General features: G+C 41.2%; 1 protein-coding gene and 1 long non-coding RNA gene across 10 annotated transcripts in view; one reads left to right on the forward strand and one right to left on the reverse strand.

Annotated features, from left to right (window-relative positions):
- Positions 1 to 25777, forward strand: part of SUSD1 (sushi domain containing 1) — a 65547-nt gene that overhangs the window by 7938 nt on the left and 31832 nt on the right. For 4 of the 9 annotated variants that reach the window (XM_078384873.1, XM_072992013.2, XM_020791117.3 and 1 more), the window contains exons 2-8: positions 1924 to 2055; positions 4770 to 4925; positions 10443 to 10595; positions 12347 to 12526; positions 14049 to 14228; positions 22216 to 22307; positions 24935 to 25118. In XM_078384873.1, the coding sequence (XP_078240999.1) occupies positions 1924 to 2055; positions 4770 to 4925; positions 10443 to 10595; positions 12347 to 12526; positions 14049 to 14228; positions 22216 to 22307; positions 24935 to 25118 (1077 nt within the window). The remainder of the gene's footprint in view (positions 1 to 1923; positions 2056 to 4769; positions 4926 to 10442; positions 10596 to 12346; positions 12527 to 14048; positions 14229 to 22215; positions 22308 to 24934; positions 25119 to 25777) is intronic. The other 5 variants (XM_072992015.2, XM_078384872.1, XM_072992014.2 and 2 more) reach the window with 4 other exon arrangements.
- LOC110077736 (uncharacterized) overlaps positions 6514 to 25777 on the reverse strand; it is a 172167-nt gene continuing 152903 nt past the window's right edge. Inside the window, exons 5-7 of the long non-coding RNA XR_013541405.1 lie at positions 19400 to 21412; positions 7586 to 11529; positions 6514 to 7378 (exon numbers count right to left, since the gene is read on the reverse strand). This is a non-coding gene — a long non-coding RNA (uncharacterized LOC110077736). The remainder of the gene's footprint in view (positions 7379 to 7585; positions 11530 to 19399; positions 21413 to 25777) is intronic.

Below are 25777 nucleotides of genomic sequence, written 5' to 3' on the forward strand. Positions count from 1 at the left end.
ATTTGGTTCAGAATATATTTTCCCTGTTTTCGTCCTCTAAAAATTAGGTGCGTCTTAAGGTCAGGTGCATATTATGGAGCAAAAAATACGGTATATAATATAATATAATATAATATAATATAATATAATATAATATAATATTATATTATATTATATTATATTATATTATATTATATTATATTATATTATATTATATTATATTATATTATATTATATTATATTATATTATATTATATTATATTAGTTTTAAGGATCAGATCATACTTTTGCACTATTAAAGAGCAGGCCGGGTAGGTGGGGCTCGTCAGCCATGGAAGACAGCCCATCTAGGAGAAGGAAAACTCCAATTTCAAACCTCCACTGCCTTGTGGCTATATCCACTCATGGATAAGGCTTCAGGAGTTAACCTAGAGGCAAAATCCGGAGCTGGAGTCCCGAAGGCAGCATGTGTCGTTCTGCCAACTCCCGCGACATTGCTGGAACCAGTTGTATTGGCACTTGCCTTTCCATTGGACCATTTCAGCAATGTGGAGAGGGGGGATCTGCTGCTTGGGTAACAGCCTATCCTCCATATTACCTTACCCGGGCTTCATGCTCTGGAGAGGACACTCCTCGATTCAGAGCATGTTACCATAGTCTCTCGAGACTGAAGGATGCCTATGATGATGATAACATAACATAACATAACATAACATAACATAACATAACATAACATAACATAACATAACATAACATAACATAACATAACATAACATAACATAACATAACATAACATAACATAACATAACATAATAATGTGATATAAAGCCACTTCATGTCAAGATATCTTCAAGAGGCTTAAAGTTAACATTGTCATTCTCCTTATGCAGATGCTGTTGACTTCAAGAAAGCCTTTAGAGTTTTGAATCTGGGCAGTGTTAACTGTTAGTTTTTGGTTTTTTAAAAGAATCAGATTCATTTACATCTTGCTTTTCCTCAGATTAAGCTTGAGGTAGCATGCATAACGTCCTTCTAACATTCATCCTAACAAAAGCCCCTCTGTATAAAATAGGCCAGTCTGAGAAAGAGTGAGTGGCTAAAGATTACCCAGAGTTTCATGGCTCATTGGGAAATTAATTTCCCAAGGCCTAGCCCAGTGATCTAACCACTGTAACACATGCTCATGGTCTTTGTCTGGTCCAAACTAACATCTTGATGTACCACATGAGTTGTTCTTTAAATGCAGATGCCAGCCACTTTGAGTTAGGGGAGGGCAGTATTTAACAGCATTGCAGAGGACATGGAGAAGAAGTTTAACCCTCTCCCTACCCAGTGCCATACTGATGAAAATTGCTCCTCTGAAACCATTATCTGCATTGAGAAGAAAAACCCCTCTGGTACTGGAGCTTCCAGGGTTTATTGAAGTAATTCTAGGAGAGTTATAATCAACATTTTTTCCAGCCGTTTCTACCTGCTGAAAAGCTGGCAACAATTCAGGATCAGAAAGGCACAGTAACTGATCTTGAGGCTGCCTGTTTCCAAACAACTCAGAACAAGAATTGTTGTAAGCCGCCCAGAGACCTTTGGGTAGAGTGGGCGGCATATAAATTAAATAAATAAATTAAATAAATAAATAAATAAATAAATAAGAACACGTGGACTGAGTCAGCTGTGCTCCACTTCGGGCCTCACAAGGGAATCCAGGGAGCTGCTAATCTGTGGCTGTTTCCCCGCTGTTTGTAGAAATGGGCTTATCCAAGCACATGAAACTGTGGTTGAACATGGAAGAGGGGTTACTATGTCTTTCCAGGATCCAGAACAAATACAACAGTGCAAGGATGCCCTTTAGTGTAATTCCTTTGGGGAGTGATGCTAGATTTCCAGAGCATTGCTGGGCAGTCTCCCAATCCTAATTTACAGTACTTTTATTTTATTTTATTTTAGATGCAGCAAGCAATTTACTTTCTGATGTGTGTGCCACTTGCCATGCTAATGCCACATGCCAGCAAATAGATGGCAAAAATGCCTGTGTCTGTAACTATGGATTTGTGGGTAATGGAAGGACTTACTGTCAAGGTAGGTGAACATTCACAAGGCAGATGTGATTTTCTGGCAACTTTATAGAAGGATGCTTTGATCATTATTTATTTATTTATTTATTTATTTATTTATTTATTTATTCATTCATTCATTCATTCATTCATTCATTCATTCATTCATTCATTCATTTTTATTTCATGCCATGTATTCTCTGCCCCAAATGTTGTTGGGTGTTTAACAACCACTCAGTACAGTGTAGCAGCTAGAGCAACAGATTAAGATTTAGGAGGTCTGGGTTCAAATCCCTGCTCAGCCATGGAAACCCACTGGGAGTGTGGAATAGGTAAAACCATTCCTTACATATCTCACCTACCTGGAAAGTCCTGCTAGGGTCACTATAAGTCTGTTCTGAATTCATGGCACAAAACAACAACAACTTACAGGATTGGTCTTCTGAATAGCTAAACCATGACTGAAGCCACCCAGAAGTGCGCCACAGTCTTGTGTGCTCGCGTAGTTTCACCCTCATCACTAAACATATAGGTGCCGAGAGGCAGCCGAAGCTCTCCTGCCTGTTAAGATTGGAAATGGAGTAAACCCCCCCGCCACATTTAGTGGGGCACACATGCCTCCTTTACCAGAGGGAGTGGCAGCGATGAGTGGGGCTTCCTCTCACACCAGAAAATGAAGAACAACAAATCAGCACCTGCTTCCCCCTCTCTAGCTGCTAGCTCACAAAAAAATGAGGATCAAGTAGTGGCAGGTCCTGGAGGGCCTGCCCACTGCCACCTTTTGCAAAGAAGAAGACATGGCTATGGCATCCCCCATCCAGGATGAAAGGCAGAGGAGGAGGCAGCAATGGCTGGGAGCCCACCCAAAACTTTACCCAAGGAAGAAGGAGGAGGGAAAGAAGAGGAGGCTGCTGCAGCTACACCGCCACCATTACCGAAACTGGCTGCTACTTCATAGAGTTCACTTGTTCTTCTACAGTCAGTTCAGTACCAGTTGAATTCCAAGGGGTCCTTGGAACTAGGAGACTGTGGGAGATGACCATAAAATTTGCCTCCGGCACAACCAAGTAATTTTGAAAGTAGCCTTTTGGCACTCAGGACTCAGCAGAATGTGGAAGAAGCTGTCTCCGTGGCTACCCCAAGCCTCCTTTTTAATTCTGTTTGTCTTGTGGAGGATGGCAGCATTCACATAGTGCTTGGCACCACAGAGTTTTCACAGAACAGTGGTAGCGCCCCAAAGCAACAAGGGCCCTACCTGGAGAAGCTGGAGAGTGCTGATTTGCAACACCTAGTACCCCATTGCCTGAAGTGACTGCCTCACTTGGGCTAATGGTGAAATCCATAATTTGTCCAAAAGCTGGACATCAGGATACACCAGAGAAGCCAAACCACTAATACTACGCTGTATAAAAACCTCTAAATCTGTTGCATTGTCTCAGTTGAGCAACCTTTTTCCTAGAGACATAGCCACGTTATTCCCTGTACCATCAATCAGCTTGGCTGCCAGTCTCCTTGTCTCAGATCTTAAGCACCTGACAGTAAGAACCAAGTCTAAATGGAAAGATACTGGCACAACAGGTTTGGGGGATGTTCTCTCACATGGCCAGTGCGTTTGTAACACTAACTCAGGCACAGGATTTCAGAGCCCTGAAATGCAGTACCTTTCTGAAATAAATACCACCCATGCTGAGAGTTACCAAGTAAGAAAGTTTAACATCTTTTATGGACCTATTGCCCATTGGTACAATGGGCATCAGCACTGGGAATTTCATAGAACATCTTGACAGAACGAATGGCGAAATAGTTTGTTCTTGGTGAGGGCAATAGCAAATATGTTCAAATTTGAATAGCTTTTAATAATGTTAGATTCAGGGTGAATTTTATTTAAGCCATGAATTAAGTCATTTAAAAAACCTGATTTTTATCCACTTTGGTTAGATTTATTTCAGTAGTTTTATGCTGTCTTTATTTGGCCTTTTTAATAACTGATCCTTTTGTTTTAATCTTTTTTTAAAATATACTTTAATGTTTTATATTGTGAACTGCTTTGAGGGACTCTGAAGAAAGATCAGAAAAGCAGTAGGATAGGCAGATGAAGAAACAGATAGTCCCACAATACCAATTTCATTATATATATTTTTCTAGTTAAGAAGATATCAATTTATTTCATATTCTACCTTTCGGGGTAAAATCCTGTTACTGTCAGTTGCAGTATAATCAGTTGCCGTATAATCAGTGGGCAGTTTCGTGAGGCAGATTTTCTGTCGGTTCCATTGATTCAAATGGAACTAGTCTAACTGTGACTTACTATGCTGAAGTAAGTCACAGAGTAGGACCGTTTGAATCAGTGGTGCTTATGGAGGAGTTGCCTCATCAAATTCACATGGATTCAGCGGGCTTACTCTAATGTAATTTGTTACACTAAGCAGCATCTTAGCTATTATGTAGTGAGGTGCATTTACCGCAGCACCAGTGCACACTTGATAAATAAATAATATCACTTTGTCTGCTTTGTCTCATAGAGTAAGTAGAGATAAAGCTCAAAACAACTTTTGAATGACAAACATTGATTAGTACAATCAGGTTAGAAGTAACACATTTTACCACTCAAGGTGTTCTCTTAACTGTTTTTATAGGGTAGAAAATAATATTGCTGCAGAGTAACATGGATACTTTTTATTAATTTTTTTTTGTTTGCTTGCTTAACCTTTTTGTCATATATTTTAAATATATTGTCAGATAAAGATGAATGCCAGATTGGGACAGAAAAGATTTGTGGTGATCATACTTCATGTCACAATACATATGGAAGCTTTTATTGTGTTTGTCTTGAGGGCTTCCAGGCTTCCAGTAAAAACAAGATATTCATTCCCAACGATGGCACAAATTGTATAGGTAGGTAAAACAGCTTTAAATGTTTTTAAAAGCTCAAGTTATAGCCTATTTTACTATTCATCTGTGGATTGTTTGTTAACTTCAGTGCGCAAACTTTGTCTTGTTGGAGCATGACACATATATATTTAAACTGCCAACTTTTAGAGCAAAATTGCTGGAAGCAATGATTTGGTACAGGTCTAACTTGCACTTCCACATGGTGTTGTGTGGCATGAGAAAAAAATAATTTTTGAAAAACCCAGTTTCATGTTATTAATTAGCACCATAATGGCAAGAGTCCAGTGCTCTGTTTCTACTGGATCTTAGTGTTTTCATCAGAACCAGAAATTCCCGTTTTGCAGCCTTCCTGAATTTTTAAAACTTGATTCAAAAGGCTTGGATACCAATTGGAACAGGTGTAATTGCACTGGCACTGAATCAAGATACATCATTCAGTTCTGGGATATGAATATTATGCTGGGCAAACAGACAGCTGGAAAAGATGGAACTACCCTGTTTTCCCGAAAATAAGACCTAACCTGAAAATAAGCCCTAGTATGATTTTTCAGGATGCTCGTAATATAAGCCCTACCACCAGAATAAGCATTAGTAAAGTGAAACCCCATCCTCCAGCATTGTGCAGCAACGAGAAGATGGCATGGCTGCATTTGAATAAATGTAGATCGTTGTACATGAAAAAAAATAAAACATCCCCTGAAAATAAGCCCTACTGCATTTTTTGGAGCAAAAATTAATATAAAACCCTGTCTTGTTTCAGGGAAACAGGGTACTTGCAAAGTAGTGGCACCAGAAGTCAGGAAAGTATAATGCAAGTGGATTGCTATTTTATATTAAATGGTGGCTGTTTGATATTTATGGGTAGGAGCAGAAAGTAAAATCCGTGGTGCAGACTAGTACAAAATCGAGGATAGTACATTTTATGGAGATGAGCAGGTGTAAAGAAACTTCATGAAACAGGGGCTTCAGAATGTCTTTACATATAGCCCTAAGCCCCATATGGGAAGCGACTGACTTTAAATAAAAACAGAATGATTGCTGATCAGAAGAAAAACATATGTATGTTCTTGAAGAGACTGTTTTATTTATTTATTTATTTACAAGAGTTTTTAGCCACGCCATTACCCATGTTACTTTAAAAAATAACAGAAGGGGCTTTCATGAACAAGAGGATTTTAAAGACCACATATACAACAGTGTGGTATATTCAGTTGAGCTACTAAACCGAAAAGATCTATCACTACAATAAAACAGAGAGGTATAAAAACTGTCTGGGCCAGTCCAAAGTGCCGATGGAAATTTAAAATATACGAGCAAATAAAAAGCATCTAGTCCTCACAGAGGCAAGCAAGGTAAGTCAGCGGCCGACATGCAGTTTCGATGGTGGCATTTGTTCGTAAGATGACCCTGCTGTGTAGTCCACCTCGGAAGTTTTGATGTTACAGCGGTTAACGAAGTCTCCTCGTTTCCCCTTGTTGCCGTGCATAATTTTCTTTCTAAAACACGCTCACTCACTCACTCACTCACTCATTCTCTCTCTCTCTCTCTCTCTCTCTCTCTCTCACACACACACACACACACACACATATACATACAGTGGACCCTTGACTTACAGACGGCTTGACTTACAGACTTTTTGAGTTACAGACTTCTCTGGCCGCAAAATTTAGGTTTGATTTGCAGACTGAGATTTGACTTACAGACCAGAAAAAAACCAAAATGGAACAAAAACGGCCTGTTACGGGATTAATCGGTTTTCAATGCACTGTAGGTCAATGGAGACTTGACTTACAGACTTTTTGACTTGAGAACCGCCTTCCAATACGGATTAAGTTCTCAAGTCAAGACCCCACTGTACGTACGTACGTACGTACGTACGTACATACATACATACATACATACATACATACATACATACATACATACATACATACATACAAAAACCCTGCCTGGGGCAGAACCAAGCCCCTCACTCAGATTTGGGGTGACAAGATGCTTTCCACTAGAGCCACCTTAGAAGTTTCCTTGATGGTCTTGATTGTGACCGTCTGAACTCCCAGCCCAGATGAGCCTCCCACTGACTCCTCCCGGGAGTGTTGTTTTTGAAATCGAGCATCCTGGGAAAATAAGGGTCTTCCATTGGGGGGGCAGAGTTTCACCCCAGGGCTCGGAGAGACAGAAGATGCAGGTGGACATCTCAGGATCAGACTGACGAAGGGAGGACACCTTCTCTCTTGATGAGGACAATGGTGATCCCGATCTTTGTCCGTTTAATGTCCTTCCTCCACTCCAGGCTTTGCTCACTATCATCTTCAACGAGTATCCCCAACGGGCTTTTTGCGGATGCCTCCGCCTCCTTCTGCCGCCTCCCAAATAGGGTCCCCTGCTTCCCCTGAGAGGTCTGCTGCCATCTCGGCCCCCTGGGGCGTGCCCTCAGAACCCAGACCCATCTTCTCCTGGAAGAGAAAAAGGGGGGAAACGGTAAGGACGGGAGCCCCGGACCAGGATCTGACTTGCCGTGGGATCTGGCCGAGCACTCCTGGTGGCCCGTGGGGTGGATGCTCCACCACCCAACCCGGTTGAAACTCCATGGGTCTAGGGGGGAATCCCAGGGGCTGAGGGGAGATATTTAGCCCATCAGCATCCCTGGCTTCAGCACCCACCATGAAGTGATTCTGGTCACTGCCCCAAGAGAGGTGTGGGGGTCTTTGCTGAGTAACTCCTTCATCTCTTTCAGAGAGGAGTCCGTCTCCTCCTGCCCCTTTCCAAAGATCGTCTTCGGCTGCTCTGAAGTGGGTGGTGGGGACCTTTCTTCGTCTTCCTTTCTGGAGGGTCTCTGGGCATTCGAAACCCATTTCCTCCTGAAAAGAGAGAAAAGGGAAAGGGGGAAGACAACAGGAGCTGTGGACCTCCACCCAGCTCGCCATGGGACCTGACAAAATGCTCCTTGGGGCCCCTTATGTGGACCTCCCTGGGTAGCCCCAATCTCCCAGGAGTTCCCTTGACGAAAGAGGTGCCATTTCCAGATGAGGAAGGAGTGCTCCTTGAAGAGGCAAAACTGGTCTGCGTTGGGCCAAACTCACGCTTGGCCAATCAGCCTGCCTTTTTGCTTCATAATGCGTTGAAAGAGCATGGCTCTATTTGCATCCTTGATGAGTCCCAGACAGGCAGCCCTGAAAGAGTTGCGTAGCTGGAGGGAAACCGGTTTTAAGAGGGAGATCTGGATTCAAATCCCTGCTCAGCCCCATAATGTCATGAGTGCAGCTGAAGACCTGGAACCAGAAGGGTTAACTGAGGCTGAGGAGAGTGCTGAGCAATCAGAAACACCTGAATCGCCTCCAGATTCTCCTTCCCCAGCAGACAAGCTTCGGGCCAGGCTTCGGGGAAGACTTATGGCAAAAGGAGGATCGCTCGAAGGCTGTCCACAGAAACATCTGTGCAACTGGCCCTGAGTATTGACAGGATGAAAAGGTTTCCAGCAGCTCAAGGGACTGTTTTGCTATAAAAACAGCTCCTAATCAGCTAAGAATTCTGTGGAAGCAACAAGTCAAAACCTCTGGCTTGCATCCACGCTCCTACAACCTTGAACCATGTTCCTGACTCTGGACTCTGACCTTGGACTACATTCTGTGAGTTGGTTTGGTAATTGGATATCGGCTTTGCATTCTTGGTATTCCTGACCTTGGACTGGTTTATCGGACTTTGGCTGTTGTAACCCCCGGGAACATGACACATAATCTCACTGGGGGAGGTGACTACGGGAAGCTACCCCTAAAGTACTTCATGCCCCTCAGAAGGAGGGTTACCCTAAATAAGGGACGACTTGGCAGTGGTGCTCCACAATGACAACGGCTTCAGGAAACTACAGAAGTCTTTGCTTTTCCTTCAATAAAAGGCAAACACAGTGGGAAGTGGACCCGAGTTGTGTCTACCCTCCCTCGCAGGGTTGCTTGGGGAAATAATCTTGATGGTCAAGCCAGGAAGGAGTTTTAGGGTCCCCGGAGGGAGAAACCTGTGACATCCTTCACGCACAGGCCCATGGAAATACAGCCTCAAAAACATGCTTAGGGGCTGATAACTGTCCGGTGAAACACTAAAACAGGGGCGTGACCCACAGAGCATCCCCTTCACACCACTGTCCAGAGGAGGCTCCAACGGTCAACTGGCCAACTGACCGTTGAGCCCAGAGGTGGACATTCCACCAAGACCCCCCCCTTTGGAACGTCAACTCTTCTGCATATCCTGGCAACGGGCTCCTCCCTGTCCCACCGCCTGCCTTGGGGAAAGCCCCCTTCTCTCCATGCTCCCCTCTTTCCTCTTGGGCTCCCCAGAACGTGGTCTTGAAGGATAGACTGCCACCGACCCTGGAGGTTTGTGTGGACCTTCTCACAGAGAACTTGATTGCCTCATGTCTTGCGGAGAGAGAGCGGTCAATAGGTCTCCCTGGGCGAAGACATGGGGACCTGATCCAGCTGGCACAGGCTGGGGATGAAGGAAGGAGAGAGAGGAAGAGACTGAAGGATGCCTTTGGAGTAAATACCAGTAATATGTAAAAGATGTAGTTAACTATGGTACCTTTTAGACTGTAGTCTCTAGAAACTGCAAATTATATGCCTGCATAGCTCTTCAGGCATGCTAAATTTAGTTAAGTTAAATAATTTTAGTACCATTTTTGTACTAAAATCTAAATGTCTCTCAATTTAAATAATATAAGTGTTATATTCTTGTGCTGTCATGTTAACAACAGATTTGGAATTATAGAAACAAAAGGAACTTGCAAGTAAATATTGAGTTTGAATGTCACATTGAAATCTCTTTAGATGTGTATTTATTTTCCATCCTCTCCAGTTTAATTTTTGTCTGTTGGAAAAATGTTGTTGTTGTTTAGTTGTTTAGTCATGTCCGATTCTTCGTGACCCCATGGACCAGAGCACGCCAGGCCCTCCTGTCTTCCACTGCCTCCCGGAGTTGGGTCAAATTTATGTTGGTCGCTTTGATGACACTGTACAACCATCTCATCCTCTGTCGTCCCCTTCTCCTCCTGCATTCACACTTTCCTAACATCAAGGTCTTTTCCAAGGAGTCTTCTCTTCTCATGAGATGGCCAAAGTATTGGAGCCTCAGCTTCAGGATCTGTCCTTCCAGTGAGCACTGAGGGTTGATTTCCTTTAGAATTGATAGGTTTGTTCTCCTTGCAGTCCAGGGGACTCTCAAGAGCCTCCTCTAGCACCACAATTCAAAAGCATCAATTCTTTGGTGGTCAGCTTTCTTTATGATCCAGCTCTCACTTCCGTACATCACTACAAGAAAAACCATAGCTTTGACTACTTGGATTTTTGTTGGCAAGGTGATTCTCTGCTTTTTAAGATGCTGTTGAGGTTTGTCATTACTGGAAAAAAGTTAAAGATCCCTAATAATCATTGTGAACCATTAATAATAAGCTCCTTGCCTACCATGAGTTTCATAAAAATTGTCTGTGTTGTAATAAAAGATCATCACAGTTCCATTGTGCTTTTTTAGATATCAATGAGTGTGAAGTCTCTGACATCTGTGGCCTTGGAGGGCGATGTCTGAATACTGCTGGCAGCTATGAGTGTTACTGTATGGAAGGATACCAAATAGAAAATGGCTCTGAGCCATTTCATTCGCTCACAACAAACATTTCATGCAAAGGTAAGAGTTTGCTCTTTAATAAAAGAACAAGCAAAACAAAACAAAAACAAAAAAATCTATCTTTAGCTTTCTTTATATACAGAGATATTAATGTGTATATTAACATGTAATTTTAATGTCATTTAAAATATATGTGTAATATAAAAACAGTTGATTGTACATTATTAAATGTGTACATTGTCCTATTTATTTCAAGGTGGATTACCAAAATAATAACACACAGGCAAAGCAACAATATAGTAAGGGACCAGACTATAATAAAAACCATCAAGGACTGAAATCCTGTTCATGCAGCCACTCAGTGTATGGCTGATGACATTGGCTGTGGCAATTATTTGGAAATAAAAAAATTAAAGTTTCCCTACTGAAGTTTCCAAGGCTCTCTTGGGATCCCTTTTATCATGGGGACGCTGTTGATAGGGAGAGGTTTTTAATTGTAACAAGTAGACCATTCTATATGGGCGGTATATAAATCGAATAAATAAATAAATAAATAATTTTTCAAAAATGAGTGGGATGATTTTACTGGCATTTTTTAATTTTTCTGATTTTCAGAAATTAAATATTTTCCTCCCATCCCGCGGTTCCCAACAACTTCTCCATCATAAATGAGATTCCATGGTAGCATCAGGAACTTTGGACAAGAATCAGAAATTTTGTATTTCCAAAAAATCATCATGGCTGGTGATATTATCACCCTTATATGATGTAGCTGTAATCACAGAGTTTCAGCCAATAAAGAGTATAAAAATAAACATACATTATGTACTGTTAACAACGAAGAGGAAAAAGGAAAGTCTCTCATACAGATAAAATTTAGAAAGATGTAGCCAAGTTGAGTCCCACAAAATGGCATTTTTCTTTCTTATTTCTGCTTCCTGAAGATTTTGAAGATATTTTTCGTTATATACATTGAAGTTTGTTATGTGAATTCCTGGAACATTAAAAAAAAAAAGGAAGAACAGCAAGGATTAAAACAATACATTTTATTACTTTTTTCAGAGAAAATGTCTAGTGTTTTACATGGGAAAATATAGAATTTATTAAAATGTAAAAAAAAGTTGGTAATCAGAACACTGATCCTGCAGATTCTGGAGGCGTACTAATTTATCATGCATGATTGGCATAAGCTTCTAATAACACATTTTAAATCAGATAGGACTTCTTCAGCACTCAGCTCTGGTAGTCTTCATCTTCATCCCGTTATCATTGTCAATGTCACAAATATTATACTAGCCATTTGGTTACATAGCGGGATCAGCATATTGGACTCGATAGGTTTTTGGTCTGACCGAGGACCAAATGTATCCTCTTTGGAAATGATCTGATTACAGAGGTTACCAAGAAAAAAAAACTTTAAAAAAATGTACTAAGAAGAGATTTCACTGATAAATGTCACTTGTTGATATTATAATAAATGTGAGTATATTTGAAATAAAACTGGGGATGCCTAGGTGTTATGGAAATCAAAGACAAAATTCATGTAATAAAATCCATCAGACTTCAATATTCAGAAGGCGATTTTTAAAGTGATTTTTTAAAAAGTGTTTTAGGCCAGCACAGATGCACTGCACCACTTAAAAAAAATAAGATACAAATGGAAAACTTCCTCCCAGGACTGGGAGGAGACAGGAGACAGCAAGAAGAAGGAATTTTTTTCCTTTTCTGGTTGAGAACCTGCCCAATTCAGCTGTGCAATACATGTTTTACTTGTTAACAGTAATGTTGTCTTTCCTCTTCTTCTTCTGTAGAAATAGACTGTGGAAAGCCACCAGAAGTTCAAAATACAGAAATAATCTGGGATAACACCACAACCTTTGGGAGCACAGTGTACTATAAATGTAAAGATGGGTTTCAGCATCTTGGAGAACGTAACTTTTCACAGTGTACAGTGGCTCAAAAGTGGGAAAGCATCACTTTTGAATGCAAAGGTAAATAGATTATCTGCACCTTTACATTAAAATCCTAGACAATATATCTGGAAATAATGGTATTTTACTGAATGTATGGGCCATTTCTCCCTTTAAGAGAAAAAACTAGTATTGCCTGAAATTTTCCAACTGTTTTTTCCTGTTTATTGGAAAAATAACAATTATCACTAATGAGGCAATCCAGAAAGTAGTTGTAATCAATCACACAGTGTGGTCACCTATAGGTCCTTTCATAAATATAGTGTTTCCTGACATGTCTTCTCACATTTGGTTTCCAAACTGGTCAGCACTCTGCTGCCCCCTCATTGGAACTGGAAAACAAAGGCAAACACAAAGTGGAAATTTAGTCCCGGTAGAATAAAGGGACATGCCCATCACTGCCCTAATTGGTCACACACCTATTGTTACCATTTTACATTGCAAGACCAATATCCACATGTTTGAAAAAGGCTGAGAAATATGTGTTTCTCCATAAGTATGGGTCTCGCAATATTGGGTCTTTTGGGGGGGGGGTCAGCATGAAACCCTCCTATTCCTTCATGGACTTCCATGGAGTTTGTTCATGGAAGAGATAGTGGCATGTCTCATCTCCATGTGTTATTGGAGATTGTGGTAAAGCCTCTGTTTGATTCCTGCACAAACACTGATTAGAGGTTGAAGTCGGATTGGTTAAGATGTTAAAAGCACATCCCTGTAAGATGTTTTCCACCCATCCATTCCTGTGGCTGATTTGTCAGTTTGTTTTTGATCTTAGAAATCAAATAATGTAATGCAGGGAGCGTAAAGGCCTCTTGCATGTGGATTTCCACGTGTTGCGGGCTTTCTTCAAGTGATTCAGTGAAGGTGTCTTTAGGTACAGATTTGTGGGCTGGAACTCCCAGAATTTACCGTTCACACCTGACAAAGTATTTATATCTCTGTCTAATAGATATCAAGTATCTATTTTAAGGATGAGGTTATGAGAATTCACTTTTAGAATAGATGGACTACAGTTTCAACTTGAAGTTCCAGAGTCCAATCCTCCAGCCAGCCAGTATGGACACTATATATGCTCCTGGGGATTCTGGGGTTTGTAGTACCAGTATAATCTGGTATGAGGCCACTTCCGGCAGGTGCCACCAAAATAAAAGCATGAGACGGTATTGGCTGGTATGTCATTATGTGACTTCTGGAATCCCCTACCTATTATGGTTATCAGCTCTGCTGGCTGTGGGGAAAGCTGGAACATACAGTTTAAAAAAGAAGAAGAAGCTCTAGTGTTTGGAAACTTCACTTCCTTTCCCTGCTAACTGCTGCATCAGGAAATGCCCAGGAACATACCATTTGGAATCCTGTTTGAAACCGCAAGGGAGCTACATGGCAGCCATCTGCTGCAGGTCCACAGTCAGCCCAGGTGGAATTTGAGGATCACCTGTGGGCCACAAGATGGAATGTGTACATGCTTAAAATGTAGACATGAGCCACTATCCAGCACCTTTAGTAAATGTTATTCTCAAATTAAATTATTTCTAATCTTTTTTAGAAATCACCTGTGGCCAACCTCCTATAATATCTCATTCGAAGAGAATATGGAATGGCTTGTCTCGGCTGGGAAGCGTTGTAGAATTCACATGTATAAAAGGTTTCTACCCAGCAGGCACAAAAAGACGATCATTCTGCACCAGAAGTGGAACATGGGAATTCTTGGATTTAAGATGTGAAAGTAGGTGCATGGTGAATTCTTTAACATAGTTATCATGAGTGGCTTAAGTCATGATATTTTTGGATTTGCAGTATAATACTGAGAGTGTTTCTTGGAAGTAGACTGGGGACACTATCTTCTATATGCCATGTTTCCCCCAAAATAAGCCCTACCCTCAAAATAAGCCCTAGTACAATTTTTCAGGATGCTCATAATATAAGCCCTACCCCAAAAATAAGCCCTAGTTAAGTGAAACCCCACCCTCCAACAGGGACTCACTGGGATCCTCCAAGCCCTAGAGAGAGAGAGAGAGGCTTAAAACTTATTTTAATCCTCCTCTCGTTCAGCTCCCTCTTTGAGGGCACCCCTCCCAATGAGGAAGAAGAGGCCTGCCAGTTTCCCCTTCTGGGCGAGCAGCTGTCAGCCATAGCTGTGTTGGCACATGCCTGCTGGGTGACTGACCCACAGTGGGCGCCCTTTCTGCTTCTCTTCCTCGCCTCCGTCCCCCACTCCACTCTTTTTTGCTCTTTTCCTTCCCAGGTTGCTTCTTACCACCTGCTTGCCTCCTCCTCCTCTCCATCATCATCTTCTTCTTCTTTTTCGCATTCCCCTTAGCCAAGTGCCCTTCGGCATCATGTTGTAACAGACATACATAATGCACTCGTGTGGAGATTGTTGTACATGAAAAAAATAAAACATCTCCTGCAATTAAGCCCTAATGTGGGTTTTTTGGGGCAAAAATTAATATAAGACCCTGTCTTATTTTATCTTATTTTTTGGGGAAACAAGGTAGGTATTGGATGGCTAAAGAACAGAAAGTTATATTTGTTTAAATCGCCATGGTGAGGAGGGCTCTCGCTTCCATGTGACAGCAATAAAAGGGATTATCTTCCAGGAACACCAACTGATAATCATGGTAGGGAATTTTGAACAATTCCATTATGAACAAATGGAAAATTACTTAGCACATCTTCTTGAGGAAGGCACCTGTCTCTGTTATACCGAAAATCTAGTGGTGATTGCAGAGAGCATCTTTTTGTAATTGCTCCTCCATTAGTAATTTTTTAGGTAGAAGTCAAGGTGGATTGGATTTACTGTGTACTTTGGATTACCTGTGCCCAACAGAGAGAATTGTCTGTACTCACAAAATTAGGTAAACATTTACCAATTTACACATATACATATGTATATTGACTTCTGAGGGCATCAGATGATGAGGGCGGAATTTTCGGGCACCATCTGAAAACAGCTAAAACTTAAAGTCTTTCTCTCTCTAGCTGTCCTCTGGAACTGCTAAGATCATCAAGCATCATGCTTAAATCCAGATTCCATGACCTGTTGAATTTTGCATTAATACAAGAGTCTGTTTTTTTAAAGCTGGAAACTGCTTGCTGACTTTTTCCCCCCTCCCAAACTACTTTCCCTATTTGGGTAAATGAGAAATAATTCAGGTGCAGCAAGACAGACTTACACCAGGTCTGATCATCCGTTTCTTGTTATAGAGATGCAGGAGCTCTCTGGGTTTTCAGACCAGATCCTGTTGCCCTTCCACCTAGAGTTGCTAAGGACTGAACTGAGCCATAGCCTCTATTTTAAATTTGCAGTCCCACGGTATGTTTGTTTACTCAGAAGTAGGTCCCAGTGGTCAACTAAATATAAGTTTGGATTGTTCGCTTTGCAAGTTGCAGATATACTGAGAAAAGATTATTCCCGCCAAGTGAAGATAATAACTACAAGCAATCAAAAGCAGAGGTCATGTTGGCCTGAGGTTTTGTAAATTAATTCTTTTAAATACTAGACAGTTAATCACCTGGTAATCTTATAACATTTTCAGTTGCAAGAAAAAAATAGAGAAAAGCACAGGTAGGCTCCTCTCTGGAGAGAGATACTTGCTCTGTAGATCAAAGAGATTTGGCTCCACAACAAGACAATCTGTTTTTACTCAGCTTACTTTTCTTTAGCAACTGTTGTGTACTGATAATTATGCAAGATTTCTCACCCGAAGCATCAAAATCACACAGAGGAGCACTTCCCCACCTGTTCACAGGGGAGGGAAATATGTAATATTTTTACTATATGAAATCGCTTTATATGCATATCCTGCACAGCCCCCTCCACTTTTTTTAAATTCCAGCAAATCCCTTTGACTGCACTTTAAGAATTTTCCCCAAGTAGTTCTAATGTTTCCATGGAAGCAGTAATACTAATTGATGCCAGTCCTTACATTTATACTGCCTCAGTGGCAGTACATATATTTGCTAACATTCATCCCTCTATGTAACAAATACAGATATAGAACCTGGTGTCTGTATTGAATTAGAAGGCCCTAGTAATTTCTGTCATTAAACCTGGAGAGTTATCACAGTAAATGCAGAGTGAAATAGGGTGCACGTAAATTGTGATCCTGCAAACCAAATAGAATGAACCATCTCTGGCCCACCAGACTCTTGATAAGCCTCTAGTTTGTGCTTCCTATTGCAACAGGAATTGGAACTAGAATTGTTGTCAAGTAGACCTGCCTGTGACCTTTGGAAGGTCATCTGAATGAAGCCACTGTGATTCTCTGCATCAATTCATAGATTTCCTGTAATGTTTCTGTTACATGGATATTACCTGTTTTAATGTCAGCAGCTCTGGAAAAGAACCAGCATTATGAAAAGTACCCAGTTATGTGATCAAGGCTAGGCATCTGATGATTGTGCATCTCTGTTGGATTGTGGAAGACACCACATTCCAACAACGCATGCCAATTAGATATAATGTAGGGTTTTACTATTTTAAGATATTTTATTTTTTCAAAAACTGTCTGAAATTGGCTTTTTTTACTCAAGGAGAAGGCAAATGGCATAATATTAAGTTGCTTCTAGCTGGTAATTAACAAGCTGCTGCTGGGATTCTTAGGGATGTACCTGCTTGCTGAACTGGTGTGCACCTAAGTATCCCAGCAGAAACCCATTACTTGCCAGCTAGAAGCAACTGATTGTTATGCTGTTTGCCTTCTGCATGAGTAAAAAGCAGCAGGATTTTAGCCATTGTCTTAAGGAGTCCTTAGCTATACTTATAGTATGAGCTTTCATTAGGTGGTCATGGCAGGAGTGGTGACAAAATTGTGATTGGATCCTAGTTTTGTTTTTCCCAGTAGCTCAGGATAACACATTTAAAGGCACCTGTTAATTTCCACAGTGGTAGGAAGTGTAAAAACTGAATGAAAAAGGCCAGTCAGCTAGAAGTTCCCAGTGGTGGGTGAAATTTTTGACTGATTCTTCTTTACACTCATACATCATTTCTGAGATGCTGTAGTATAGTTTAAAACATGCAGCATTTGTACAAGCCATCTGATTTTATGACTCGTCTAGACTATAACAATGTCTTCGTTCTTTATAAATTTTACAATGTTCTATGCAAGTAGATGACAGTCTACAAGTGAATAAATAAAGAAAATACATAGGGTTTTTTCATGATTGCTTCTGAAGTATTCTTTTATGTGTTAATTTTTGAACCAAAAAGACAATGCAATCTGTAGTTTGCTGGCATTTTTATTCTCCATGTGCTTTTGATTGGACAAATGTTTGGAAATTCATGGAACTGGTACCACAGCCTTCACATGGAGCTTTGCATATGCACAGGAACAACCATGGCGGTCAGGAAGCTGGATTTTAGCCTATGCTAGTTTGGCAATTTCGTATCAAATTAATAATGTGAGGTGGCTGGCTCCACAGAAGCAGTACCTACTGGCAGGAAGTAGAATTCCAGAAGCATATGCAGAGTTCTAGCTTCCCAACTGTCCACATTTCTCAGGATGGTACTAAAAGCCTTTATTTCACTGGATCCTGGCAAAATTCAGTTTATGGCCATACTAAATTCATTGCTCTAAAACTGTGTCAATTGTAGCTATGGAAATCCACAATAATCACCTGGCTGCAAGAGCAGGTCCAATTCTTCCCGTTGGTGTAGCCAGCTTTAGAGTTACGTTTTGTGACTTTTCAGTCTGCACTTGGTGAATGTTGACTTTTCTATTCATGTATATTTCTTTCTCCCACTTGCAACCAGAATATGAACAGTTTTTCTGCTGGTTTAGTGAAGTGTTCCTGATGGCGTGGTAGCGCTGCAGGTTAAACTGCAGAAGCCTCTGTGCTGTAAGATCTGTAGATCTGCAGCTGTAAGTTCGAATCCATGCGACGGAATGAGCGCCCGTCGCTTGTCCCAGCTCCCGCCAACCTAGCGGTTTGAAAGCATGCAAATGCGAGTACATAAATAGGGACCACCTTGGTGGGAAGGTAACAGTGTTCCGTGTCTAAACCGCACTGGCCATGTGACCACGGAACATTGTCTTCAGACAAACGCTGGCTCTATGGCTTGGAAACGGGGATGAGCACCCTAGAGTCGAACACGACTGGACAAAAATTGTCAAGGGGAACCTTTTCCTTTACCTTTACCTGATGGCTTTGTGAACCACTGTAAGGATCAGCGTAGGTTTATTTTTTAAATAGTGCACTTTCTTCGATTGTTCCATGAAGAGGTAGCAGTGTGGGCTTATTAGTAGTGAGGCTTTGGATACAACTTTTGTAGGAGCCCCAGTTACCTTCCCACCAGCAAATGTGTACACTTCATGGTTTCACAGAACTGCTTGTTGGATACTGGAATTACTGTCATTAGCAAGCAGAACCAAAGGGCATTCGTAGGGCCAGTTTGTTAGATTCATTAGGCATTTGTTTAGACATGATGTAAAGAGTAGGTAAATTGATGATTGGAGATGTTACTTTAAACATTGCCATAGAAACATAGGTAAAGGTTCCCCTTGACAATTTTTGTCCAGTCGTGTCCGACTCTAGGGGGTGGTGCTCATCCCCATTTCCAAGCCATAGAGCCAGCGTTTGTTCGAAGACAATCTTCTGTGGTCACATGGCCAGTGCGACTTAGACAGGGAACACTGTTACCTTCCCACCGAGGTGGTCCCTATTGATCTACTTGCATTTGCATGCTTTCGAACCGCTAAGTTGGCGGGAGCTGGGACAAGCGACAGGCGCTCACTCCGTCGCGTGGATTCGATCTTACGACTGCTTGGTCTTCTGACCCTGCAGCACAGGCTTCTGCGGTTTAGCCCGCAGCGCCACCATAGAAACATAACCAATTGATTATTGTTGTCTTCTGGCTATTGTCCAGTGAAGACACCAGAGGGGCATATTTCCTACCTAGAATGGCGTGTCTGAAGGGAAGCATCCTTGGACGAGGGCTAATCATGCTGAGCACAATTGTCCCCAAGTGTTGTTTTCCACAGTAGCATGACCATGTAATTAGCTTTCTTTCTTGAGTTCTTTCAGCAGTTAAGATTTGCAGGGGAAAGAGTGGCCTTGGGATCTGGAATGTCACTGTCTGTAATAGAAAAGAAACAGAAACACTTGGAAAGTACAGCAAAGAAATAAAATTGGTTGAGTATTCCCAAGACGAATTTATTGAAAGCCCTAACTTTGCTTGTTCTCAGCAAGATACTTTGGTGTTTTAGAAGAAGAAATGCTAGTGATACTTTACATGCTTTTGCAGTTGGACACATAGCCAGATACATGAGAGCACCTTGTCAATGAGCCACAATTAGCTGTGGTAAACCATGCAACCTTTTATGAATACCAGTAGGGTTCTGGCCACTAACTAATACCTGAAAAGGGATTTATTTATTTTATTTTATTTTATTTATTTATTTATTTATTTATTCATTCATTCATTCATTCATTCATTCATTCATTCATTCATTTATACCCCACTCCCCTAGACAGTGTTACTGTTTAAGCAGCAAAACCTCTCACATCAGAGTTAAGAGGCCCATGCTTGGCTCACTGTCCTTTTGACAGTCATTAACCATGTCAGAAGAAAATAGAGTAGCCACCAGTGTTCCATAGAAGGTGTCATGCTTGTGATATGACAGCGCAGGACTCAAAGTACAGGGAAATCAATGCACTGTGATTTCTAACCCCGTTACTTGGTACACATGTATTTTTGCTTTTGAATAGCATTCAAGGGCAGTGTGATCGAGGCCCTATTTAAACATTCCTTAGCCATTTGTTTGAAATGTTTTTGTTCCACTGAGGTCTCCTCAGTCACTGTTGAACCTTTTATTCACTCCAGATATTCAGAGGTCCATGATCTGCCAGTGCCTCCACCAAATCCCTCTTCCCTGGCTGTGGCATGCTTCAGATATTCTGTAGTGTTTTAGAATCTCCTTGCCAAGAATCCTCCCCCACCAGAAGCTGAGACTAACACACTAGCATATTGACTGTTTCAGGTTTAAAGAGAAAACAATAGTAGGAACAGCAGTCAGCCTTGTGTCTAGTCATATCAATATGGAATACACCTTGGAGTGGGGGGGAGGAAGGGGAATTTTTTGACCTATAAAGAGAAAGGCAGTGGAATTGTGTATCTCTCTCTCTCTCTCTCTCTCTCTCTCTCTCTCTCTCTCTCTCTCTCTGTGTGTGTGTGTGTGTGTGTTTAATAACAAGTAGCCAGGATACTTTGTGAGTTTAAGGTTGCAATCCAATACATCCTTATCTAGGACTAAGTTCTATTAGCCTAATGGGCTAAATGAGTCGTCACATATAGGATTGCATGGTTAAGTACGGGAATATGAGAACTTGGACACTGGACACATTCGCCTTCCTTCCTTCCTTCCTTTATCTATGACTGCCCCTGTTCCACTTCACTCCTTCCATTTCTGTTTTTCCTTTTTCTTTTTCTTTTTGTACCTTGCACCTACCACCAGTACTGCCCCACTTTCCTGTGCTCCTTCCGCTTTCTTGTTTCTTTTGTCCCCAGTTCTTTTTCTCTGTCTGACTTCCTGAGTCTTTCTCACAATACCATCTCAAGCTCCTGATGTTCTTTCTACCAGTGACCCTCCTCCTCCTCAGTTCAGCTTTCAGATAGGAATAGTTGGCTCTAGTCCATGAAAACTTACGTTTTAATAAATGTTTCAAGGTCTCACAGCTTCTTCTTGGTTGATGTTTCTTATGGTACTTACTCGTAAGGTTGAGCTCTGTAGTTTAACAGAACAACAGTGACATCCAGTGGCCTTCTTCATTAAACAGCACGCATGTGACTAATGCAGTCGTGCTGACTGAAAGCAAGGTGGATGAATGGGTACAGTCAGTGTGAATGTCGGGGCTGTGATAAATATGGCTGATGCTAGAAGCTGTGATGATGTGTCCCATTCAAGAGACCTATATGGATACAAAAAGCCTCAGGATGCAGGATTTCCAGTTTCAGTGACTGTACAGAGCAAATTAATGCTTTCTACACTCAAATCTATCGGTCTGCTCCAAGAATAATAGGGAAGCTCTGGGTGGGGTTGGGGGAGAACAGGCAGAGGCTAGATCTATGTGTGTACAAAAATATTTTGCTGTTTACTACGAGTTCTTCCTATTCACAAAATGTGTTTGAACTTGATGTCCTTAGTAGGATAGCAGTAGGTCTTCAAACTATTTCAGCATCCTAATGGTGTGTCGTCAAGTCACTTCTGACTTACAGTGATCCTTGCCAGCTTTTCCTAGGTATAGAGTACTCAGAAGTGGTTCATTCCCTTCTTCTAGGGGTGTCTTGCGACTGTGCAGGCTGGTTCTTTTTCCAGGAGGCATAGTGGGTAACTGGATTTCCAATCCCTGGCCATGCAGCCAGGAAAATAATGGCAAGTTTTTGATGGCATCAGGGAGGTAATTCCTGTGGTAGGTGATTCTAACCTAAAGGTGATGACCTCCTTTCCAGAGCAGTTTCCGTGCAGTTAACATATGCATGATAATATGGAGCAGAGATTGGAAACAGGATACTAAAACAAATTTAACACTTGACTGTGCTGGTGAAGGGATTTTGGAATCTGTAGTACCCAAGTGTAATATTTGAGAACACAAGATTTTAATTTGTATTCGCCCAACAAGAGTTCCTGTAATAGAAATAGGATAAGAACAGGAAAGCAGCTATGAAATGGATCCACTTGTTAAATTAATTGGGATGGTGTTTTTTTTTCCAGAAGTGGAAGAGTTTGCTGATGTTGCATTGAATGAGTCTTGTTTGACATGGAGGAGGCGTTATGGAAGTGCAGGAATAAATGAAACATATCAAGTATGTGAGACAAGTTACATCTTTTGTAATTGAAAGACAAAAGTTTCTTAACTTTCTACTAGGGTGGGAACTGAACAAGTGGTTAATGTGGATAAGAAATTATGGAGATGTCTACCAAAAATATGGTATAAAAGCTACCATTTATTGTAAAACATGGCAGGAATTTGAGTGACCACAGTTTGTTTTATGTGGTTCAATACAACAGACTGCAATGGATTCTTTTGGGGGAATATTTGTGTCTCACTCAATCATTGATCACAGCTACTATGGAAAGTAACTCAAGTTTGCCCATCTCTAATGCAGGTTTAATGTCTTGGACTGTTTTCTTCCTACATCGAGTCTGTTTAATGATTTCTCTAAACCGTAGATGAGGAATCTTGCTTTCCAGATGTTTGAGTCTACAGTTCCCATCAGCTCATCCTAACATGACCAGTTGCAACTGATTTTGGGAATTTTAGTCAAAAAACATATGGACCAAAAATCCTGCTATGTAGCATATGCCAAGATAACATTGTCTGGAAGGAGAGTTGTTGGTAATTGAAGACTTATTTTTCTGTCCTGATACATGGCTCATCAGCAATCAGCCTCATTGTGCAAGAGTTGTGTATGCCCCAGATGGAAATAGATACTTTTTAAATAACTTGGCAAGATCCTTCACGACTGAGGAATTCACATAGTTTAGCATTCTGATCAGACAGAATATGTCTGGAGTCAGCCTGGCAGCTAATATGGGGCTGGTGTAAGTCTGTTATTTTTAACCCTGCCATTGCCTTCAGTGTGGAAAAAAGCATTTTAAGTCCTTCCTGGTCACAAATTTTCAGCTTCTGCCTGTGAAAATATTTAAGAAGATATTTTTAAAAATATAGTAGGACACACATATCCATGGGATCAGTATCCGTTGTTTTACTTATGCACAGTCTGAAAATATTAAAAATATTCAAAGAAAAAATCCAAGAAGAAACTATTTTCACATGTATTACCAGAACGGGCTACTAGAGGTGCCAGAGACCGGGTTATGAATACTTGTTATGTTTCTCAAGGATACCCATAAGCAGATATTCATCTTTCTTTGGCTTATCCATCAATGACTTCTTCCCAGTGATCATGTGACTTGAAATATCCTTAGAAATGTTGTGTTTCAATAAGTTATGAGATCTTTCATGGCCATGTATGTCCTTGGCACAGAGATTAATATTATTTTTATTAGTTCAGGAGTGTGAGGCTTTTGACTCTGCATATGTATCGTAGTTATAATACTGTACCTATAATTCTCTACCATTGGCTGTGCTCTGTGGGGATTCTGGGAGCTGGAGTCAAAATATTTGACTCAATAGATTTGGTGTTCATATAAGAATACTGTTTTTCACACTGAATTTTTAAATTGATGAAACAGAAAACACATAATGATTGTATGGTTATTTTTACTAGTAGAATTTCAACTGTCTAAGAGAGAGTACTGTAGATTTTAGAGTGAAATTGGCAGGGAATGGTTGGATGGGGGCTGGGTGACCACACACTGGGGCCAGGGGAACTGAGAAAAGGGCCTCCTGGAAGATCTTAAAAAGCAGATGGAATTGGGTATCATCATCACACTTGGTGGTACCATACCACAAAATTCTGGACAGCCTCTTTCAGGTTTTCCATATATATGTGAAATAGTATACAGAATCATGGAACCCTGAGACACTCCACAGACTAATGGTCAAGGTGTTGAACAGGAGTCCCCCAGCACCACTACCATTCACAAAGTGACACCGTGCAAGGCGAAATCCCGGAAGCTGACACCTTTTTTCGCCACTTAACCACTTCTCAGCAAACACAAAGCAATTGTCAGGGCTGTTTTTCAGTGTGGGAATGGTAGTGAGTAAAAGACGGTATCTTGTAGACCAGTGGTCCCCAACATTTTTTACACAACGGACCGGTTTAATGTGCGTGCAGGGGTGGGTGGGTGGCATCTGTGCATGCATGTACGCATGTAGGAGTATGCCTATGTGTGCATGGGGGGCAGGGAGGCTTGCATGCAGGGGGCATTGTGTCTGCATGCGGGGGCATCCATCTTTTCAGGGGGGTGCGTCCATCTGTACATGTGGGGGGCATGCATCTTTGTGGGGGGCGTGTGTGTGTATCCATGCAAGAGTACATCTGCATGGGGGGTGGGGGCTTGCATGCATGGGGAGCATTTGCACTCATGCGAGGGGCATCAGTGGGGCATGTGTGTGCCCTTTTGGGGTGTGTGCATATGTGTGAGGGGGCATCCATGCATTCTTTTTGAAGAATGGGTTTAATTGAGGGCAAGATATGAGTTTGAGATAGCACATCATTTGAAGGGGAGAATTCCTTAAGTTATGAAAGCTTCATTAGGAACACAAAGGTTTGCTAGAATTACATATCTGGAATAACAATGTCATTTTAATTGTTCTGTTGTATTTGCAGTAATGCATAGTTCGTCCTCACAATATGTTTCTGCTATAAAAGTCTTGGGAGTCCATGTGGTAAAGTTTCCATTTAAGGATCACGTAGTCCCACCTTGTGGAACTACAGTCTTCAAACTTGGAATTGATTTATCATAGATGTGCCCTGAAGTTTTTTTACTGAGAGTTGACTTCCCTTTTTTATTTCCCTTACAGCTTAGTATGAGGATGCTAGGGAGCGAATCAAATACAACTACAGATATATTGATTAACCCTCCTGCAAGAGAAGAGACCGTAAATGTATGTTTGCAGTTACATCAGGATACAAATTACAGTGTGGAAATCACGGCACGATTTGCCAGATTGATTTTAATGCTCAAAATAATACATCCAGTAGTTGGTAGGTTCTATTTCTAGGAAATGCTGATAATGATTACGAATAATTTGGTTTGAAAGTTTTTACTTCTTGGGAAATAAGATAGTGTTCTAGACATAGCAGCTGATTTCTCAGGGTCTACCATTTTTGGGGATTCCCAGTGTGGTGTAGTGGATGAAGTGATGGACCAGGACTCTGGAGAACAGAGTTTGAATCCCCATTTGGCCATGGAAACTCACTGGGGGGAGTGGAACTGGGAACTGGTAAAACCACTACGAAAATATCTCATTTACTTAGAATGCTGTCTTAGGGTCACTGTAAGTCAGTTCCAACTTGATGGCACAGAAAACACACAAACACACACACAAACACACACACAAACACAAACACACACACACACACACACACACACACACACACACACACACACACACACACCATTCTTTTTTGGCCTTTATTTTAAAGCCTCTGTTTATATACTACACAAGCTATATCTATTCCCTTGTGAAATATCCTGCTTGTATTATATGGAACAACCTCATAAGAAGCAGCGCCTGTTGCAACTAAAGGTCCACATAAAGGTGATCCTGGTGTTGACTTTCCTTTGTTCAGATCTACGTTATATGAGTAACTACTTACTTGAAAAGCAAAAACCAAAACCATGGCTTTTCCTTAAAATTGAG

This window comes from Pogona vitticeps, chromosome 2 (assembly GCF_051106095.1).
Source record: "Pogona vitticeps strain Pit_001003342236 chromosome 2, PviZW2.1, whole genome shotgun sequence".
Lineage (NCBI taxonomy): Eukaryota > Metazoa > Chordata > Lepidosauria > Squamata > Agamidae > Pogona > Pogona vitticeps.